Source organism: Buteo buteo, chromosome 6 (genome assembly GCF_964188355.1).
Source record: "Buteo buteo chromosome 6, bButBut1.hap1.1, whole genome shotgun sequence".
Taxonomy (NCBI): Eukaryota; Metazoa; Chordata; class Aves; order Accipitriformes; family Accipitridae; genus Buteo; species Buteo buteo.
The window spans coordinates 41,068,192-41,083,166 of NC_134176.1; the positions used below are offsets into that span (position 1 = coordinate 41,068,192).

At 36.2% G+C, this 14,975-nt stretch overlaps 1 protein-coding gene across 5 annotated transcripts in view; it reads left to right on the plus strand.

The window, feature by feature from the left end:
* UBR1 (ubiquitin protein ligase E3 component n-recognin 1) overlaps positions 1 to 9,015 on the plus strand; it is a 74,817-nt gene extending 65,802 nt beyond the window's left edge. For all 5 annotated transcript variants that reach the window (XM_075030617.1, XM_075030619.1, XM_075030618.1 and 2 more), the window contains 7 exons: positions 794 to 927; positions 2,183 to 2,291; positions 4,160 to 4,216; positions 4,707 to 4,784; positions 5,436 to 5,606; positions 5,808 to 5,909; positions 6,366 to 9,015. In XM_075030617.1, the coding sequence (XP_074886718.1) occupies positions 794 to 927; positions 2,183 to 2,291; positions 4,160 to 4,216; positions 4,707 to 4,784; positions 5,436 to 5,606; positions 5,808 to 5,909; positions 6,366 to 6,507 (793 nt within the window). In that variant the 3' untranslated portion in view covers positions 6,508 to 9,015. The remainder of the gene's footprint in view (positions 1 to 793; positions 928 to 2,182; positions 2,292 to 4,159; positions 4,217 to 4,706; positions 4,785 to 5,435; positions 5,607 to 5,807; positions 5,910 to 6,365) is intronic.
* Positions 9,016 to 14,975: the final 5,960 nt, after the last annotated feature.

Below are 14,975 nucleotides of genomic sequence, written 5' to 3' on the forward strand. Positions count from 1 at the left end.
CTTTACAAGTTGTTCCTCAGCAGGTCCTGGTCAACATTTGTGTGAACATCCTGTTCACATAAATGTGAAGTTAACCAAACTTCAAAATTTTTAGAAAACAGGGGCACTGTAAGTAAGTTAAAGTTACTACAAAGTTTAGACTAAATGCTCATATTGCACAAACTACAAGAATAATTACCAAGATGAGTATCATTCCAGTTTTTTGTCAAAAATGGGATTAGTATAGTTTTATTTTAAACAATCTGAGTGTTACTGTTTTGACTTCCATAATGAAGTATGAGGTATTAATTTTTTAATTCTGTTGGTTTTGTTGTTCCTGAAGAGTATTTATGTATGTTTTTTCGCATTTTTTTGAATTGCATTCAAAACATCCAACTGAATGAAAAACTTTTACCATTTCAAAAAATTGCTGGCTTTTGGTAATAAAAAACAACCAGTGTAAGAATTGATTGCTCTATGTGCGATGCTGTATTGCACAGTTTAATTCAGGTTATCTTGAGTTACCTAGAGATGGACAGCTATGTATGGGCTATTTACTTTTTACAATTCTGAAAAATATAAGTTGAGATAATTTGAAGGCTTAATGTAAGTGTTCTACGTAAAATCAGTACTAATTCCTTAGGCAAAGGGGAAGTTGGAAGTTAGGTACTAGTGGCTGTGTTTCACAGAATTTGGGGTACATTAGTGTTGCTTCTACACAGCTGCCATTCTACCAATGTTAGCCAAAATGTGAAAGTGCTAGAAGGATTTGCCCTGTGAACTACTGCAGCTCTTTCTCCTTTGTGTATTGCAGTTGTTTTAGTCAGGATATTCCAGGCTGGCTTGTGTGGGATTGTGTTAGAAAAGGCATCATGCCTTACCTTCGTTGTGCTGCTATATTTTTTCATTATTTGCTGGGAGTTTCTCCACCTGAGGAACTACTACAAGGTAAATATGAAGAAGCAAATGTATCTATATACTGACTGCGTTTACGGTTTCCTGGGAAGAATGGGATTTTTAAATGTTCACAATAACTTAACAATAGTTAATACATTAAAGTAAGACTTGGGAAGAAAAGGAAATACTAATTTGTATGAGAAGGAGCAGGCATGAGAAGCTGAGTTGTCTCAGCCTTCTTTGCATGGAAAAGAGTTACTTCTGAGTATGTGCAAATACATGAATTATCAATGATGTGTTGATAGTAAGCGTCTGTGGATACAAAGCTTCTGTGATGTAAGGATAATTCTAGGGGCTGAGATTACATCATCTGAGAAATAGCCTGGAGTATATTTAAAAAAACAACCGAACCTTTTTGTGCAGTTGCTAATGTTGGTAAATGATAAAGACATAGGGATTCAGGAAAACAGAGCCAAGTAGAGATAAAGCACATTATAAATCTTAAACCCCTTCCTTAAATGATCCTAATGCATTACAGATATTAAACCCCAAAATAAATATTTTTGTCTTCTGTCAAAATGCAGTGAAGCATAGAATCATCAACTATTTGGAAAGAAGGATCAAAATTGCAATGAAGAACTGAGGCAAAATATAGCATTTTAAATTGATTTATGTAAACTATGAACTAAGTTTGAATTTGATTAGGAAATACCAGTCAAAATGTCTGCACTTTGGGATATGCTATTGTCCTTACCATTAGTCTGGAACTTTGATTCTATAGGGAGGAGTCTTCCTGGTGAATCAGCAATGCTGTTTTCTGTAGCAGAGAAAATAAATGACCACCCAGCAAACTATTAAATTAGCCCAACTTGGTTGTGTGTTAGCACTGACTTGATCATAGCAAAATTTAATATTATTGCAGGCCAAAAGGTTAGCAAAAAGCTAAAATGCATTAAGTACAGAAATCTGCTGCACTAACATGTTACATATTATGCAGTGAAATGGAATTTAAGCAAAGAATTCTGTTATTACAGTGACTTATGCATGACTTAAAAATTACTTTAGTAATATATGTCAGATTTGTTACACCTAAAGCAGATCCTCAGCTAATGCAAATTATTATAGTGCTGATTAAGTCAGTGGAATTGCATCCAATTTTACTATCTAGGAGCTATGCTGAAGCTGTAAGATACATATTAGTCAATGGAAAATGGATCAGGAGATTTTTAGTTTTGAGTGAATTACTCAGCAGTGCTGAAACACTTTTAACAGTTGCTCATGTTTTCTTGTTGGGTTTTTTTTGCAGTTTCTGAAGAAGGGCAATTCAAGGCACTTTGTAGTTACCTCTCTCTACCTACCAATTTGTTCCTGCTTTTCCAGGAATATTGGGACACAGTAAATCCACTGCTTCAAAGGTACTAATTGGGACTGGGCAGGCCATGTTTTTCTGTTGTGATGGCCCTGTGGGAATTCTGAATCAAATTTGTTAATAAGCGATTGAGCTCAAATTCATACTAGAGTTCTAAACATTTGGTTGATGTGCACTATACTGAATCTCTTAAAACATAAAACATCCTATATTTTATGGCAATTCAAACATTAAACAATTATAGTTAAAGGGACTAATGCTTGCAGACCTACATGAAATCATTCATGCAGAAAGAAGTTGCCATAAACCTTTGCTTGCATGGTATGCCACTTACTGTTTATTGGCCTATTTTTAATCTGTCTACAGCACAAGTGCTGATTACATGAGCTATAAAATGAGAATATGGAAAATTATGTAGCTGGCAGGGTGAGGCTTTCTACTATTTCTTCTCTGGACTTCCAAAATAGACTGATGAATGTTTCAGTTAGTTAAAAGGTACTATTTGAGTATTATGTACATTGCAATCTAGTGGTAAAGAAATAATTGATAAAATTCTCCATTCAAAAACACAAGTTAAAATAAACAGACACACCCCCCCACCCTCTCCCGCCACTAATTCTGAGAAGAATCCTGCTATATTGTGTTGGAGAATGTCTCTGTGTATTTAATGTCACTGTTTGAACACTTGGTTACATTAAATTATTATTCCTGCATCTTGGCAAAAATCTCTGACTCACTCTAGTTTTTTTGGTGGGTTTTGGGGAGTTTGGGGTTTTTTTTGTATGGTTTTTTTCTTGTTGGTTTTTTTTTTTTTTTTTACCCCTCTGTTCTGTTTTGTTGTCTAGATTCCTTCAATTTAGGGACATTTTGAGCTGTTGACTCCAACTTACAGTCCATGTAGCTGACCTAAACAATTCCCTACATACAATTTTGCTATAATTAATTGCATTTGTAGTATATATAATCACTTGGAAATTCATAGCATTTTCAGAAGTAAATTATTAAATAAGTTTGTCTTATATGTTCCTACATGTTTGCTCTTATAAGCACCTTTACGATTTTGAGAAGACAAAGGATAGGTGCTTGTGAACATTAGAAAATGATCACTAGAGGCAGGGCTAACAAATCCATCGCAGTGCTCCCAGTCAAAAAAAAAAGGTGTCAAGTAGGAGGCTACATATTTAACGTAATAGTAACAGTTGTCAAATCATCCTGCAAGTTCCCATATGTTTTTTGAAAGAATCTTATTTCAGAAGACTAAATTTGATGGTTGTTGCGAAATGTGTTAAATGAAGCTTACTAGATTGACCATCTGCTACAGTTCTCTCTCTTCCTTCTCTTCCTTTTTGTAGAAATAACATAAAAGATATCTTAGACATAGCAATTCCTCTGTTTCGTAACTTGCCAATATTTACTGTTGTTTTGGTAGACACATTTGGCTATTCTAAGCAAGCATACAACATGCAATAAAGCATGGTAAAATAACCATTGGGTGATGGTTATTAAATAAAAACATTAAATATTTTCCTAGTAGCGTGTATGATATTTTCTTATGCTGTGGCTTTCAGCAGATACATTCCAAAAAGAGCTGTGGATTGTAGCGCAGTTTGAGAACTTGAATATGTCTGAAGACTGCTTGCATTTTTGAACTCTGTGTTAACTCTGTGTTTTCATGTTCATGTTGATAATTTTAATGTTGTTGTTTTTCACGCAGGTTTTTCTCTTGTATACAAACTTAAATTCTTTTCCTGAAGCAAAACTGTAAAGAGTAGCTGGTTTTCCTCATGAAGTTTTAACTAGAACTATCAATGCTTTATCTGTGCTCTGTGTTTGCTTATTGCTTACTAGTTTAGTTTAGTGATCCTAAATGTATATTATCAAACACTATCATCTGCAAATGTTTGTTTGAAATAGGTGGTGTGCTGACCCAGTGGTGTTGAGTTGTTTGAAGGGGAAAAGCATTGCAATAAGGTAAGTTTGTTTTTGTTGTCATTGTTGTTTTTTCTTCTGTTTTTTGACTTTAAACTGTCGAAACAATGGTTGTTGTGGGCAAGTTAGAATGCTTGTATTTTCTTCCTCCTGCTCTACTACCAAAAGTACTTTTCTCTTTCAATGGTTGTGTATTTTTCCTTATGCAGTGACTCTTCATTGAGAATGTACAACATTGTTAGACAAGTTATCTAGCTTACTCCAGGAAAAAACAGAAGCTAACTGAAATATGAAATGTATTCATACATGTAGGTTGCATATGAAATTTAATTTCGTCACCTTTGCTGGAGTATAGAAATGCTGAAGCTCCCGTATGGCACCTCTCACTTGGGCTTCTAGGACTGAAGAACTGCTCTAGAACTGCAGAAGTTTGCAGAAAGGACCGAAAGCTTAGCAGGAATTTATAGCTGTCTATTCTGTTTTTTGCTGCGATCTTTATTATTCTCATAATAGTTCTTTTTCACTTACCCAGCTATCCTAGGAAAAGAAATAGCTTAATAGAGCTTCCTGAAGACTATAGCTGCCTTCTGAACCAAGCCTCTCAGTTTAGGTAAGATGTGACCTATGTAGCTGTCTTCCTAGGTGTTTTGTCGCTTTTAGTCTCTTTTGTATTCTTGCAGCTACTGTAACTGGTGTTTAAAACTATGTACAGAAGTTATTTTGTGGAAGTGAAGGCACTGTTATGGTTATACTGGCCAATATTAGCACATGTTCATTTTAAATCTGAAACACAACAGCTTACTAAATGAAATCATTTGTGTTTGATAGGGTAGCATATAAAATTATTATAGCTTAATCTGCAGGTCATCTCTCACCAGTGCAATGTGCGTTTGGTTTGGCTGTAAGCCTGAAAATTATTTTTGCACTGGACACAACAAGCCCAGAAGGTTGGCACTGTTTTATGCCAGGAAGAGTGAATCATAGGATGATTCAGGTTAGAAGGGACTTCAGCAGATCATCTAGTCTAACCTCCTGCTCAAGGACATATCTTGCAGAAAAAATATTTCAAGCAATGTAAAAACATAGCCAAAGGAGGCAGATATGTGAAATATGATTATGACATGGTATCTCTAAAGTTTTTGTTTGTTTGTGGTTTGGGGGCGTGGGGAGCTGTTGTTCCTTTAAGGAACATTATCCATTCTTAACATTTCTTTTAAAGTTTTTGACTCCTGCAGTAACATTCTGGTTATACTTCTTTTAGATGTCCGCGGTCTTCTGATGATGAACAAAAACATCCAGTATTGTGTTTATTCTGTGGGGCTATGTTGTGTTCCCAGAATACTTGCTGTCAGGAACTGGTGAATGGGGAGGAGTTGGGAGCCTGTACTTCTCATGCGCTTCAATGTGGAGCTGGAGTCTGTATGTTTCTCAAGTAAGTAGCTAGCCAGAATTTAATGTGTTAAAGAGTAAAGGGAAATATTTGAATGTCAAAATTTGCAACGTTGTCAAAGCACTTGATTCTTTTTGTGTGAGATGAAGAAACATTGTTTTGGCCAAAGATATAGCTCACCAAAAAGTTAAGAACCTGCTGGGAGTTGTCTTGTATTTTAAATGTAGCTATTTTTTCCTTAAGAATCAGGGAATGCAGAGTTGTCCTCATTGAAGGTAAAACGAGGGGCTGCTTATATCCTGCTCCCTACTTGGATGAATATGGAGAAACAGATCCAGGTCTGAAGTAAGTAAATGTTTGACTTTCTTTCTACATTTCCATTTTGGTATCTCTTTCTTTCTTACACCCATTAGACAACATGTTCTTCCTGCTAGCTTGTACAGCACTGTAATATTGTTTCACTTTAAATTCCTGCTGGTGGTTTCCAGTCATGAATGGCTCATTCATAATAGAAAAATACACATTTTTCAGTAATGTTAAACGGTCTTACTTTTCTCAAAATTATATTTTATGCTTTTCATCAGAAATATTCAAAGACTGTCATCTTGGAAAGGGCAGTCATTGCTTGTCACGAGTAGAAATTTTTCATTTCCAGTAGACTTGTTAGAGTTGGTGTTCCTACAAGTACTTAATATTTTCTGGCTATCGTTAATAGTGTTAATGCTAGACTATTAATAGAACAGGTTGTCAGTTGCTATTCTGATATGCTTATTGGGTATTCTCCTTTTTTCTTCTATGAAGAAGAGGCAATCCCTTGCACTTATGTCGGGAGCGTTACCGGAAGCTCCATCTGCTATGGCAGCAACACTGCATCATAGAGGAGATTGCGAGGAGCCAAGAAACGAATCAGATCTTCTTTGGATTCAACTGGCAGCTGCTCTGAGTCTCTTGATTTTTAGTGAAAACTCTTACCTTTGGCAGTGATTTGGAAAGGGAAAGGAGGGTGGCAGTAAATAATCTACTGTCAGGTGGATTCTGTAGTTCAGACACAATTGTTGGATTCTCTAGGTTGGATGTATTAGTGATACATTGAAACAGAATCTCATGTCATATGTTTTGTTCTTTTTTTTGTTTTCTCCCCAAAGGGAAAACCACATTATATAATTATTAGTGAACATTCAGGTCCAGAAATATTTCTCCTTTTTTGAGAAGTTGTAATCATCTCGCATGTTTTGATGAGGACAACTTCCCGAATGCTGTGCTTCAGGGCACATACCACATTTCTGTCTCCTCCATGCCTTGAGAATATACCTAAATGGTGTTGCTATGGAAAAGCCCCCTTTACTCTCTTCCTGGGTTCCTTTCCCAAGCTTGGTGAAGCTTTTAAGTAAGTCAAGGTCTGTGGCATAATATTGGAGTGGAAATGGTGCCAAGCCTTTAATAATCTGTAGCGACAGGTACAGCAAACATTAAGTTGTACAGAAAAAGCCTGCATTCAGCTATATCCTGGGATTTAATGAAGAGTTTTCATTAATGAACTCTTTAAAGGAGAAGTGTGGGATCGAAAGTGCATGGGGGAATTACCATCTTGCTTGTTGCATCAAAAAATAAAGTCTGTGCTTTTCGCATTGCCAGAACTGCACTTTATCTAAGGAATTTGTCCTCTATTAACGTTGTATATCGTAAGAGGTCTAGGGCTACACCATTTGGCTAGGTTGTGGTTAGTTTTACTTCTTATACAGTTTGTCTTCTGAGATTTTCCCCAAGAACCAAACATGAAAATACTTGCAGGTAGTTGTAGTGTAGCTCTGCAACTTATACAAGAGCCAGAGACTTCAGTAAAGTAGAAGACCTTCAAAGCTATCGCTGGACTAAAATCAAGGCCCAAAAGCAGCAAGTTTTAGGATCAGAAGTAAGTTTCTTTGCCCATATTTGGGGAATTCTCTACTCTTCCATCCTCTGTCACTATTGTTTGGAGCCCTGCCTGCATAAATGAAATTGTGTGTTGTGAGGGCCATGTTCAGTGGTTCAGTGCTAGTTAGAGCAGAAAAGGGAAGAAAAGGTGGCTATGTCTGTCTCTTTGCCCTTCAGTAGTTAATAGCACATTGTGATTGAACTCTCTCTCACTGATATGTGATTGTGCTTCAGTTCTAAATGTTTATTGTTCTGTTTTCTGAATTTGCACCATAATATACATGAGAGAATTTGTAACGTGATGGGTAAAAATGCTTTCCCAGGAAATCCCATTTCTATGTGAAAGTTTGAAGTTGTCAGTACTCTAAATTTCTCCGCCCCTTTGCTATTTGGATTCTTTTGTGTCATTTTAATAAGGCTTGCAAGGGAAGGTTTTCAAATTAATGTCTGAGGGTGTGTTTTTGTACGATTTCTTTTTGGTTCTTTTTTTTTCCTACTGATTGTATGAGAGATAGTAGAATCACAGATAATTATTTAGATTTAAATACCATTGTTCTCCTAGGTTTTTAAAGTTTTTAGAGTACATATGAGTGCACTGAACAGCACCATAACTCATCTAAAAATGGAATACCAATGAACTCAAATACTGTTCTGATTTCAAATACTCTTTTATGACTTTTGCTATAATCTTTCCCTGGTGATATAAATAGTTGGCTTTGGTATATTTTTCAAGTATTCTATTTCTTGCAATTAAGACCATTCTCCTTATTTTGATTCTTTCAGATTTTAAACCTGAATATGAAACTCTTTAAAGACAAACATTAATTCTGTTAGTTTTCTCTAGAATGTACTTGAAACACATACTGAATTTAAAAGAACAGTTGTTGCGAAAACTCACATGCACTGACGATTTCTAAGGTCATCAAAACACCTCTTGCCATCAAAAATATTGGATTAAGACTAGCAAATGTATGCCTCGTTGATACCAAAACTGTATTCACTTACTGTTTCCCTCTGATATTTATCTATTCATTTATCAACAACCTTTCAGTTACCTTGCACTTCACTGATACAAAAATTCCGTTACCAAATATGCAGTAAGATCACTTTATTTTGTTTTCTGTCTGAACTGTAGTATATAAGGACAGGAGCTCGTCTGAACAGGTGAGCTCATGTTTAAAGCTCTAGAAAACTCTCTGTAGCTGAAGAAGTGGGAGAGGAAAGTTGCATCTTTCTGTACGTTTGCACATACTAATTCAGCAAATGGGCTCCCATATCATTCACTGGCAAGCGTGGTCATCTTTCATTTCATAAATTACTATGCAGTTTTGTTCACTGTGAGTATAATCTGTATTTAGTGATCGCAAGATGCTTATGCCACTGATTTCTGTTCCATCCAAGCTGACAGAAGAAGTTATTTGATAATGCACATATTGGTATCTTTAATTGCAAAAATGTAAATTTGAAACTTGTATAATGTTCTTGTGCTTTTGAAATAAAATATCTTGTATATGTATATTTAAAAAAAGGAAATAAAGTAACTTCTCATAGATTATTCAATTTTTATTTGGAGGTGTTTTGACACTTCACAGTTGATTTTACAAGAGCATTATAGCAGGGTCTGTCAGTATGGAAAAGGGGAAGAGTTAGTAAATGGCTGGTAAATAATACCAGTTATCCCTGTAGTCTGTATTATCATTGTACCAGTTAGTCATGGTGGCACACTTTTTCTTATTTAAAGACATACTCTACTTGAAACTTATCCTAGTATTTTACAGATGCAAATTCCTGCAGTGTCTACCTCAATTTGTGAGAGAAGTCCTAAGTACAGAATTTAATATTTAGATGTCCTTAAACTGATTAGTTGAGTGATTCTGGTTTTGCAGCTTCTCAAAGAAGAACTGGCTGATACTTAACCTCTAGAAAGGGAAAGTTTATGGTGTTGGTCTAATGTGCTGTGTGATACATATTTTAAAAAAAAAAAAGTGTTTTATTACAGAGCTAAGCAAACAGCCAAGAAATCTTTTTACATAGGAACAGCCAGTACTTTTTGCCCCCTTTTATGTTACAAACTGCTGGCTATCATCGCTTTCTCACTGCTTTGTTGTAGCTTTGGACAGCATTAAGCCTCCAGAGTGTGGGTGTTAATGGTGTTGCTCTCTATGTTTATTCTTAGTAAAGCAAATTTGTTTAAGAACCAATTCCTAGAAAGGTAAAAGGTAAAGGTAGATAGATTAATGTCTATTAGCAAAAATGTTCTGAAGAACGTTAGAACAATAAGCCCATTCATTAGGGGAAAAAAAAGGGAAAAAAGCCACAGCACCATTTCTTGTGTAGTAAGAATCTCAAGGTGCAATGTACAAATGTACAAAATTCTATTGAGGAGGATTTTGGCCATCATGTGCTTTGCTTTATGGTTGAAATCCACTTTATTTTCTAGACAATATCCTTGAATAATCTAGTTGTAAAGTAGTCAGATTTGTGATACAACATCTAAGTGTTACTTAAGTAATAGGTTAAAAGAATCTGACGGGATCTTCAAAGATACTTTCTTCAAAAACGAAAGTTGTTTCATTTCTGTGGCACAATCTCTTTTATTTGTTTTTATCTGTTTTGCAGGTAGGCTAAATCTGGGGTTTGATACAGAGAACAAATGGATAGTAATGAAAATCCATTCCTATACAAGTCTCTCAAACCCAGTTATTTCTAATCCTAGCTACATTTCTCTAAACTTACATTCAGCGTGGTCAAAAGCATACATGAAAGTGAAGCTGTGGAAAGGAAATGTGCATTGAAGGAGAGTGAACTGAAATTCAAAGGGATTTTATATGTGATTTCATGTAATGGTGAGTAAGAGGAGACAAGGTATAAAGTTAAACATGAAATAGTAAAACCGGACCTGAGTATTCTTTTTGTTTCAGCGTGACTATTGTTCCTGAGATCAGGGCCAAAAAAAGAAGTATAGTTCGTGCTGTTTAATTACAGGTTGTCAAATAACTTAGAATCCATCAGACTTATTTTTAGGAGGTTTCTAGGCTTCATGCTTGAGTGAATGAGCCTCAACAAAGTATTGTGAAGCAGGTAGTGGGGACTGTGGATTTCATGATCATTTCAAGTCCTTGCTATATTTGTGAAGACCTGTGCTTAGTCTTTTTCACAAAGATAGACTAAGGTTTCTGCAGAACCTTATGTCTCCTTCCTCTTGATAGTGCCTGAAATGTAATATTACCTTCTTTGGGTACAAGTATTGAGATACAGTCTAGTGCTTGGAGAGAGGTCATCCCGTTGTACCAGAGTTTCTGCTTGAAGGTTATCCTGAACATTCTGTGGCAGCCTGAGGAATAATCCACTCTAGATGATAAAAAGCCTCCAATCTTCTTTCATCCCTTTTTTTTTTCTGTGAGTCATGCTGACCTTTACTAAAAGTGGCAAACCCAATGTATGTCAATCTCATGATACTGCAGGTGATCTAGGAATATTTATTTTCCCAATTCAGACTTATATAGAACTTCACTGAGCAATTTGATTTACATACCCCAGGCAGTCTGCCTCAGTTAATTGACATACAGGAGTGAGACAAGGTCATCCATTTAAGTGATGGCCTCCTCATAAATAGGGACTCCACCTATGTTCTTGTGAGCTTCACACCTTTATGGTTCTTCGCTGAACTACAGAGTAGTGCATGCAGAGCCTAAAGTGCTCCTGTAGTGGGAAACTGATACAAAGCACGTGTACCAAATGATTTCTAAGATTTTAAATATCAAGAATCTTGCGTTGTAGAGAACTGTATGATTGTATGCAAGTAAAAAAAATCAGTTTGCAGAAGGGAAGTTTCTAGGTTCTAAGGAAATGTGCTGTGTTCATTTTTTTAATATATGTGAAACTCTAAATGTGCTGTATTTGTATATTTCTTATTAATTTTTTTTTTCTTTATGATCAATGTAGAGAAAATATTTTCAGTGGTAATCAGAAAGCTTTAAAGGAAGAGCATCACAGTTGCAATTCCTACAGGACCTGTCATAGTGCCTTCATCAGAAACTGAACATTAAAATGTTTCATTTTTTTAAATTAGGAACTTCATAAAGAAGATAGTTTTATGCATAGATAAGTTCCTTACTCTGGAAGTTGCTGTTGCACAAATGTATTGTTATTAATTCTGACTGGATTAAGTATTAATAACAAATAGGATAAGAAGTGTCCCCCAAATCGTATTTATTTCTGTATCTGAGCAGATGCTGCGGCTTAAAGGCTTGGCTTGCTAATGCCATCTTTGTCTTTATAAATTACAGAGAATTAAAGATGGAGTCTGTGCTGCTACCTGAGTTTGTTTTCTTGATCCAGTGGCTGTAATGTTAAATACTGCAGGAAACCCAAACTATTGTGACAGGTGCTATAAAGCAAGGCTAGATATGTAGGGTGCACTTCCGCTGTCTGAGGAAACTAATACATACAAAGCAAAGAAAAAAGCATTTATTTAAAGTAAATTTTATCCTGATTACTGTAAAATGAGATGTCATCTTATTGTAAGGTATGTATATCGATGGGGACTCTGCCTATACCGGATAGAAATGAACAATCTAATGACTAAGTAATTACTGCTAATAGTCAAGACAGCGATAGTTCCCTGTGAGATGTATGCTGATACTCAGTTAATTTCACAAATGATCACATTGCTAGCCACTGCTGCAGGTTTTGGCAGCTGGCTGAGAGACAAAGGTTAACTTGCCAAATATTAACTAGTCTTTTATGGTAAAATGTGTTCTCTTCATATCAAAGTAAATGAGCTGCGCAGGGGCCAGGGAAAACATGTAGGCAGACAGTTATACCTCTGCTCTTCATGCCAATGTGTTACAGCAATTACTGCATGAAATTTCTGTGTCTTTACAGAGACGTTCAGTTTGGATGATCATTTTAGTTCACTCTTCCTTCCAAATCTACTTTTCAGAACAGGTTCTTGACAAATCCATCATACAGGGACCTCGACTAGAGCTATCAAAAGAGTAAGCTCACAGCTCTTATAATTCTGCAAGCTAAATAGTTGACCGAGAGATTTTTTTTAAATGGTGCATAATGTCAGGTTTTATCTGCTTTTACAGTTAAATCCATTTTGCCATTAGGAAATATTTCCTCAAACACAGAGTAAGATTTCCTTTTCTGGTTTTTTTTGTTTGGTTTGGGTTTTTTTTTTTGTTTTGTTTTTTTTTTTTTTTAATTATGCTCTTATTTCCTGTTTTACAACCATTTTCATCATGCTGAACCATTCCTCACTTGCTTTTTTATTTTTTAAGGTATTTTATTTTTTAAAATTTGCATATTCTTAGTCCTCTTGATTCAATTTTTCCTAATGAAACAAATCTACAGAAATAATTTCTGTTTCTCTGAGTTATTTCTGATTACCTTACACCTTCTGGTTATTGAGCCATGTAGAACTGTTTTTTCAAATGTAGATGGACTGAAATTGTGTTGAGGAAGTGATTGCTATTGATTGATGCATGTGGCACTTTGATTACTCATCTGGAAAAAAAATGCATTTTTTTAAATTCACATTCTCTTGCAAAGTCTGATTAATATGAAGTACATGACTGTCATTTTGATCTCTCAAGGTACTACAGCTTTCTGTGTTTGTTCTTTTCTGATATGTATCAGCTAATTTTAGTGCTGCTGGTAAGTCTCAGGACACCGTTGTGCTCACTGTTCTGCAACACCAACAGCACAACAGACTGCGATGCAGAAGTAGTATTTTTGGCTCTCAGAAATGGTTGAAGGACTTATGCGCTAGTTAATTCCACACTGGATAAAGTGATTGAAATTAATAGAAGTAGACACATAGGTAAATGCAGTGCTAAGGGAAGAGTTAACATAGTTCTTGCAGAGGGAAGTCTCAGCTTACAAATCTAATTCTTTGAAGGAGTTAATTAATCTGATGAGGATGTTGAGCCAGTCAGTAATAATGTAGCTTTCAAAAAACTTTGGATAGTGTCCTCCAAATAACTCATAGAATTATAAGAAGCTATTGTGAAACAAAAAGATCTGATTCAGCAATAAATTAAAAGAATAAATGGTGTATTTTCACAATGGAAGAAGCTTAACAACTGAAATCCACAGAAATCTGCATGGTTTTTTTAGCATTTTCAGAAGTGATCTGAAAAGGGAATTATAAAATGGCAGATCCTGCCAATGATACAAAGATATTTGGTAAAAAAGGTTATTTTGAATGTTTTCAGGAGGCTGTTATGAAACTTAGTGGCTGGATGATAACAAGATTCAGTTTTGGTAAACGAAAATTAATGTAGCTATGCAAAAACTAACATCTTGCAGTAGAATAGACTAGACTATTTCAGTTGGAAGGGACCTGCAACGATCATCTAGTCCAACTGCCTGACCAATTCAGGGCTGACCAAGTTAAAGCATGTTATTAAGGGCATTGTCCAAATGCCCCTTAAACACCGACAGGCTTGGGACACCAACCACCTCTCTAGGAAACCTGTTCCAGTGTTTGACCACCCTCTTGGTAAAGAAATGCTTCCTCAGGTCCAGTCTAAACCTCCCCTGGTGCAGCTCTGAACCGTTCCCACGTGTCCTGTCACTGGATACCAGGGAGAAGAGCTCAGCACCTCCCTCTCCACTTCACCTCCTCAGGTAGCTGTAGAGAGCAGTGAGGTCGCCCCTCAGCCTCCTTTTCTCCAAACTAGACAAACCCAAAGTCCTCAGCCGCTCCTCACAGGACGTGCCTCCCAGCCCTTTCACCAGCTTTGTTGCCCTCCTCTGGACGCATTCAAGGTCCTTCACATCCTTCTTAAGTTGTGGGGCCCAGAACTGCGCACAGTACTCGAGGTGAGGCTGCACCAACACTGAATACAGCAGGATAATCCCCTCTTTTGACCGGCTGGTTATGCCGTGTTTGATGCATCCCAGGATGGGGTTTGCCCTCTGGGCTGCCAGGGCACACTGCTCACTCCTATTGAGCCTGCTGTCAACCAGCACACCCAGATATATTCATATCAAAGATTTTCTTAGTATTTTCATGGATAGTTCTGTGAAAATGTTATCTCAGTGCTTGGAAACAGTCAAAAGGGCAAGCAATGATAGGAATTCTTAGGAAAAGAAAAGGACAAAAGACCTACTCAGTTCATTATGTCTTCAGCTCTACACAGTGTTGTTCATTTAAAAATAATAAATGGAGAAGACTGAAAATTATCAAAGGTGTGAAACAACTTCCATAGAAGAAAAGGTTAAATAAAACTTCAACTTGGAAAGATAGGACCAAGAGAGATTATAATAGAGGATTGTAAAATTGAGAATGACACGGAGCGAATAAATAAGGAATGACCATCAGCTACATTTTACGGCAAGAATTAAGGGATACCAGATTAAGTTGTCAGGGAGTCAACAAGCAAAGAGAAGCAGTTTTTCAAACAATGCAGAACTGAATTGTGAGAAATTAAAATCTGAGGCTTATTGTCATGTTTTGGATATCAAAAACAAGAGTGGGTTTTA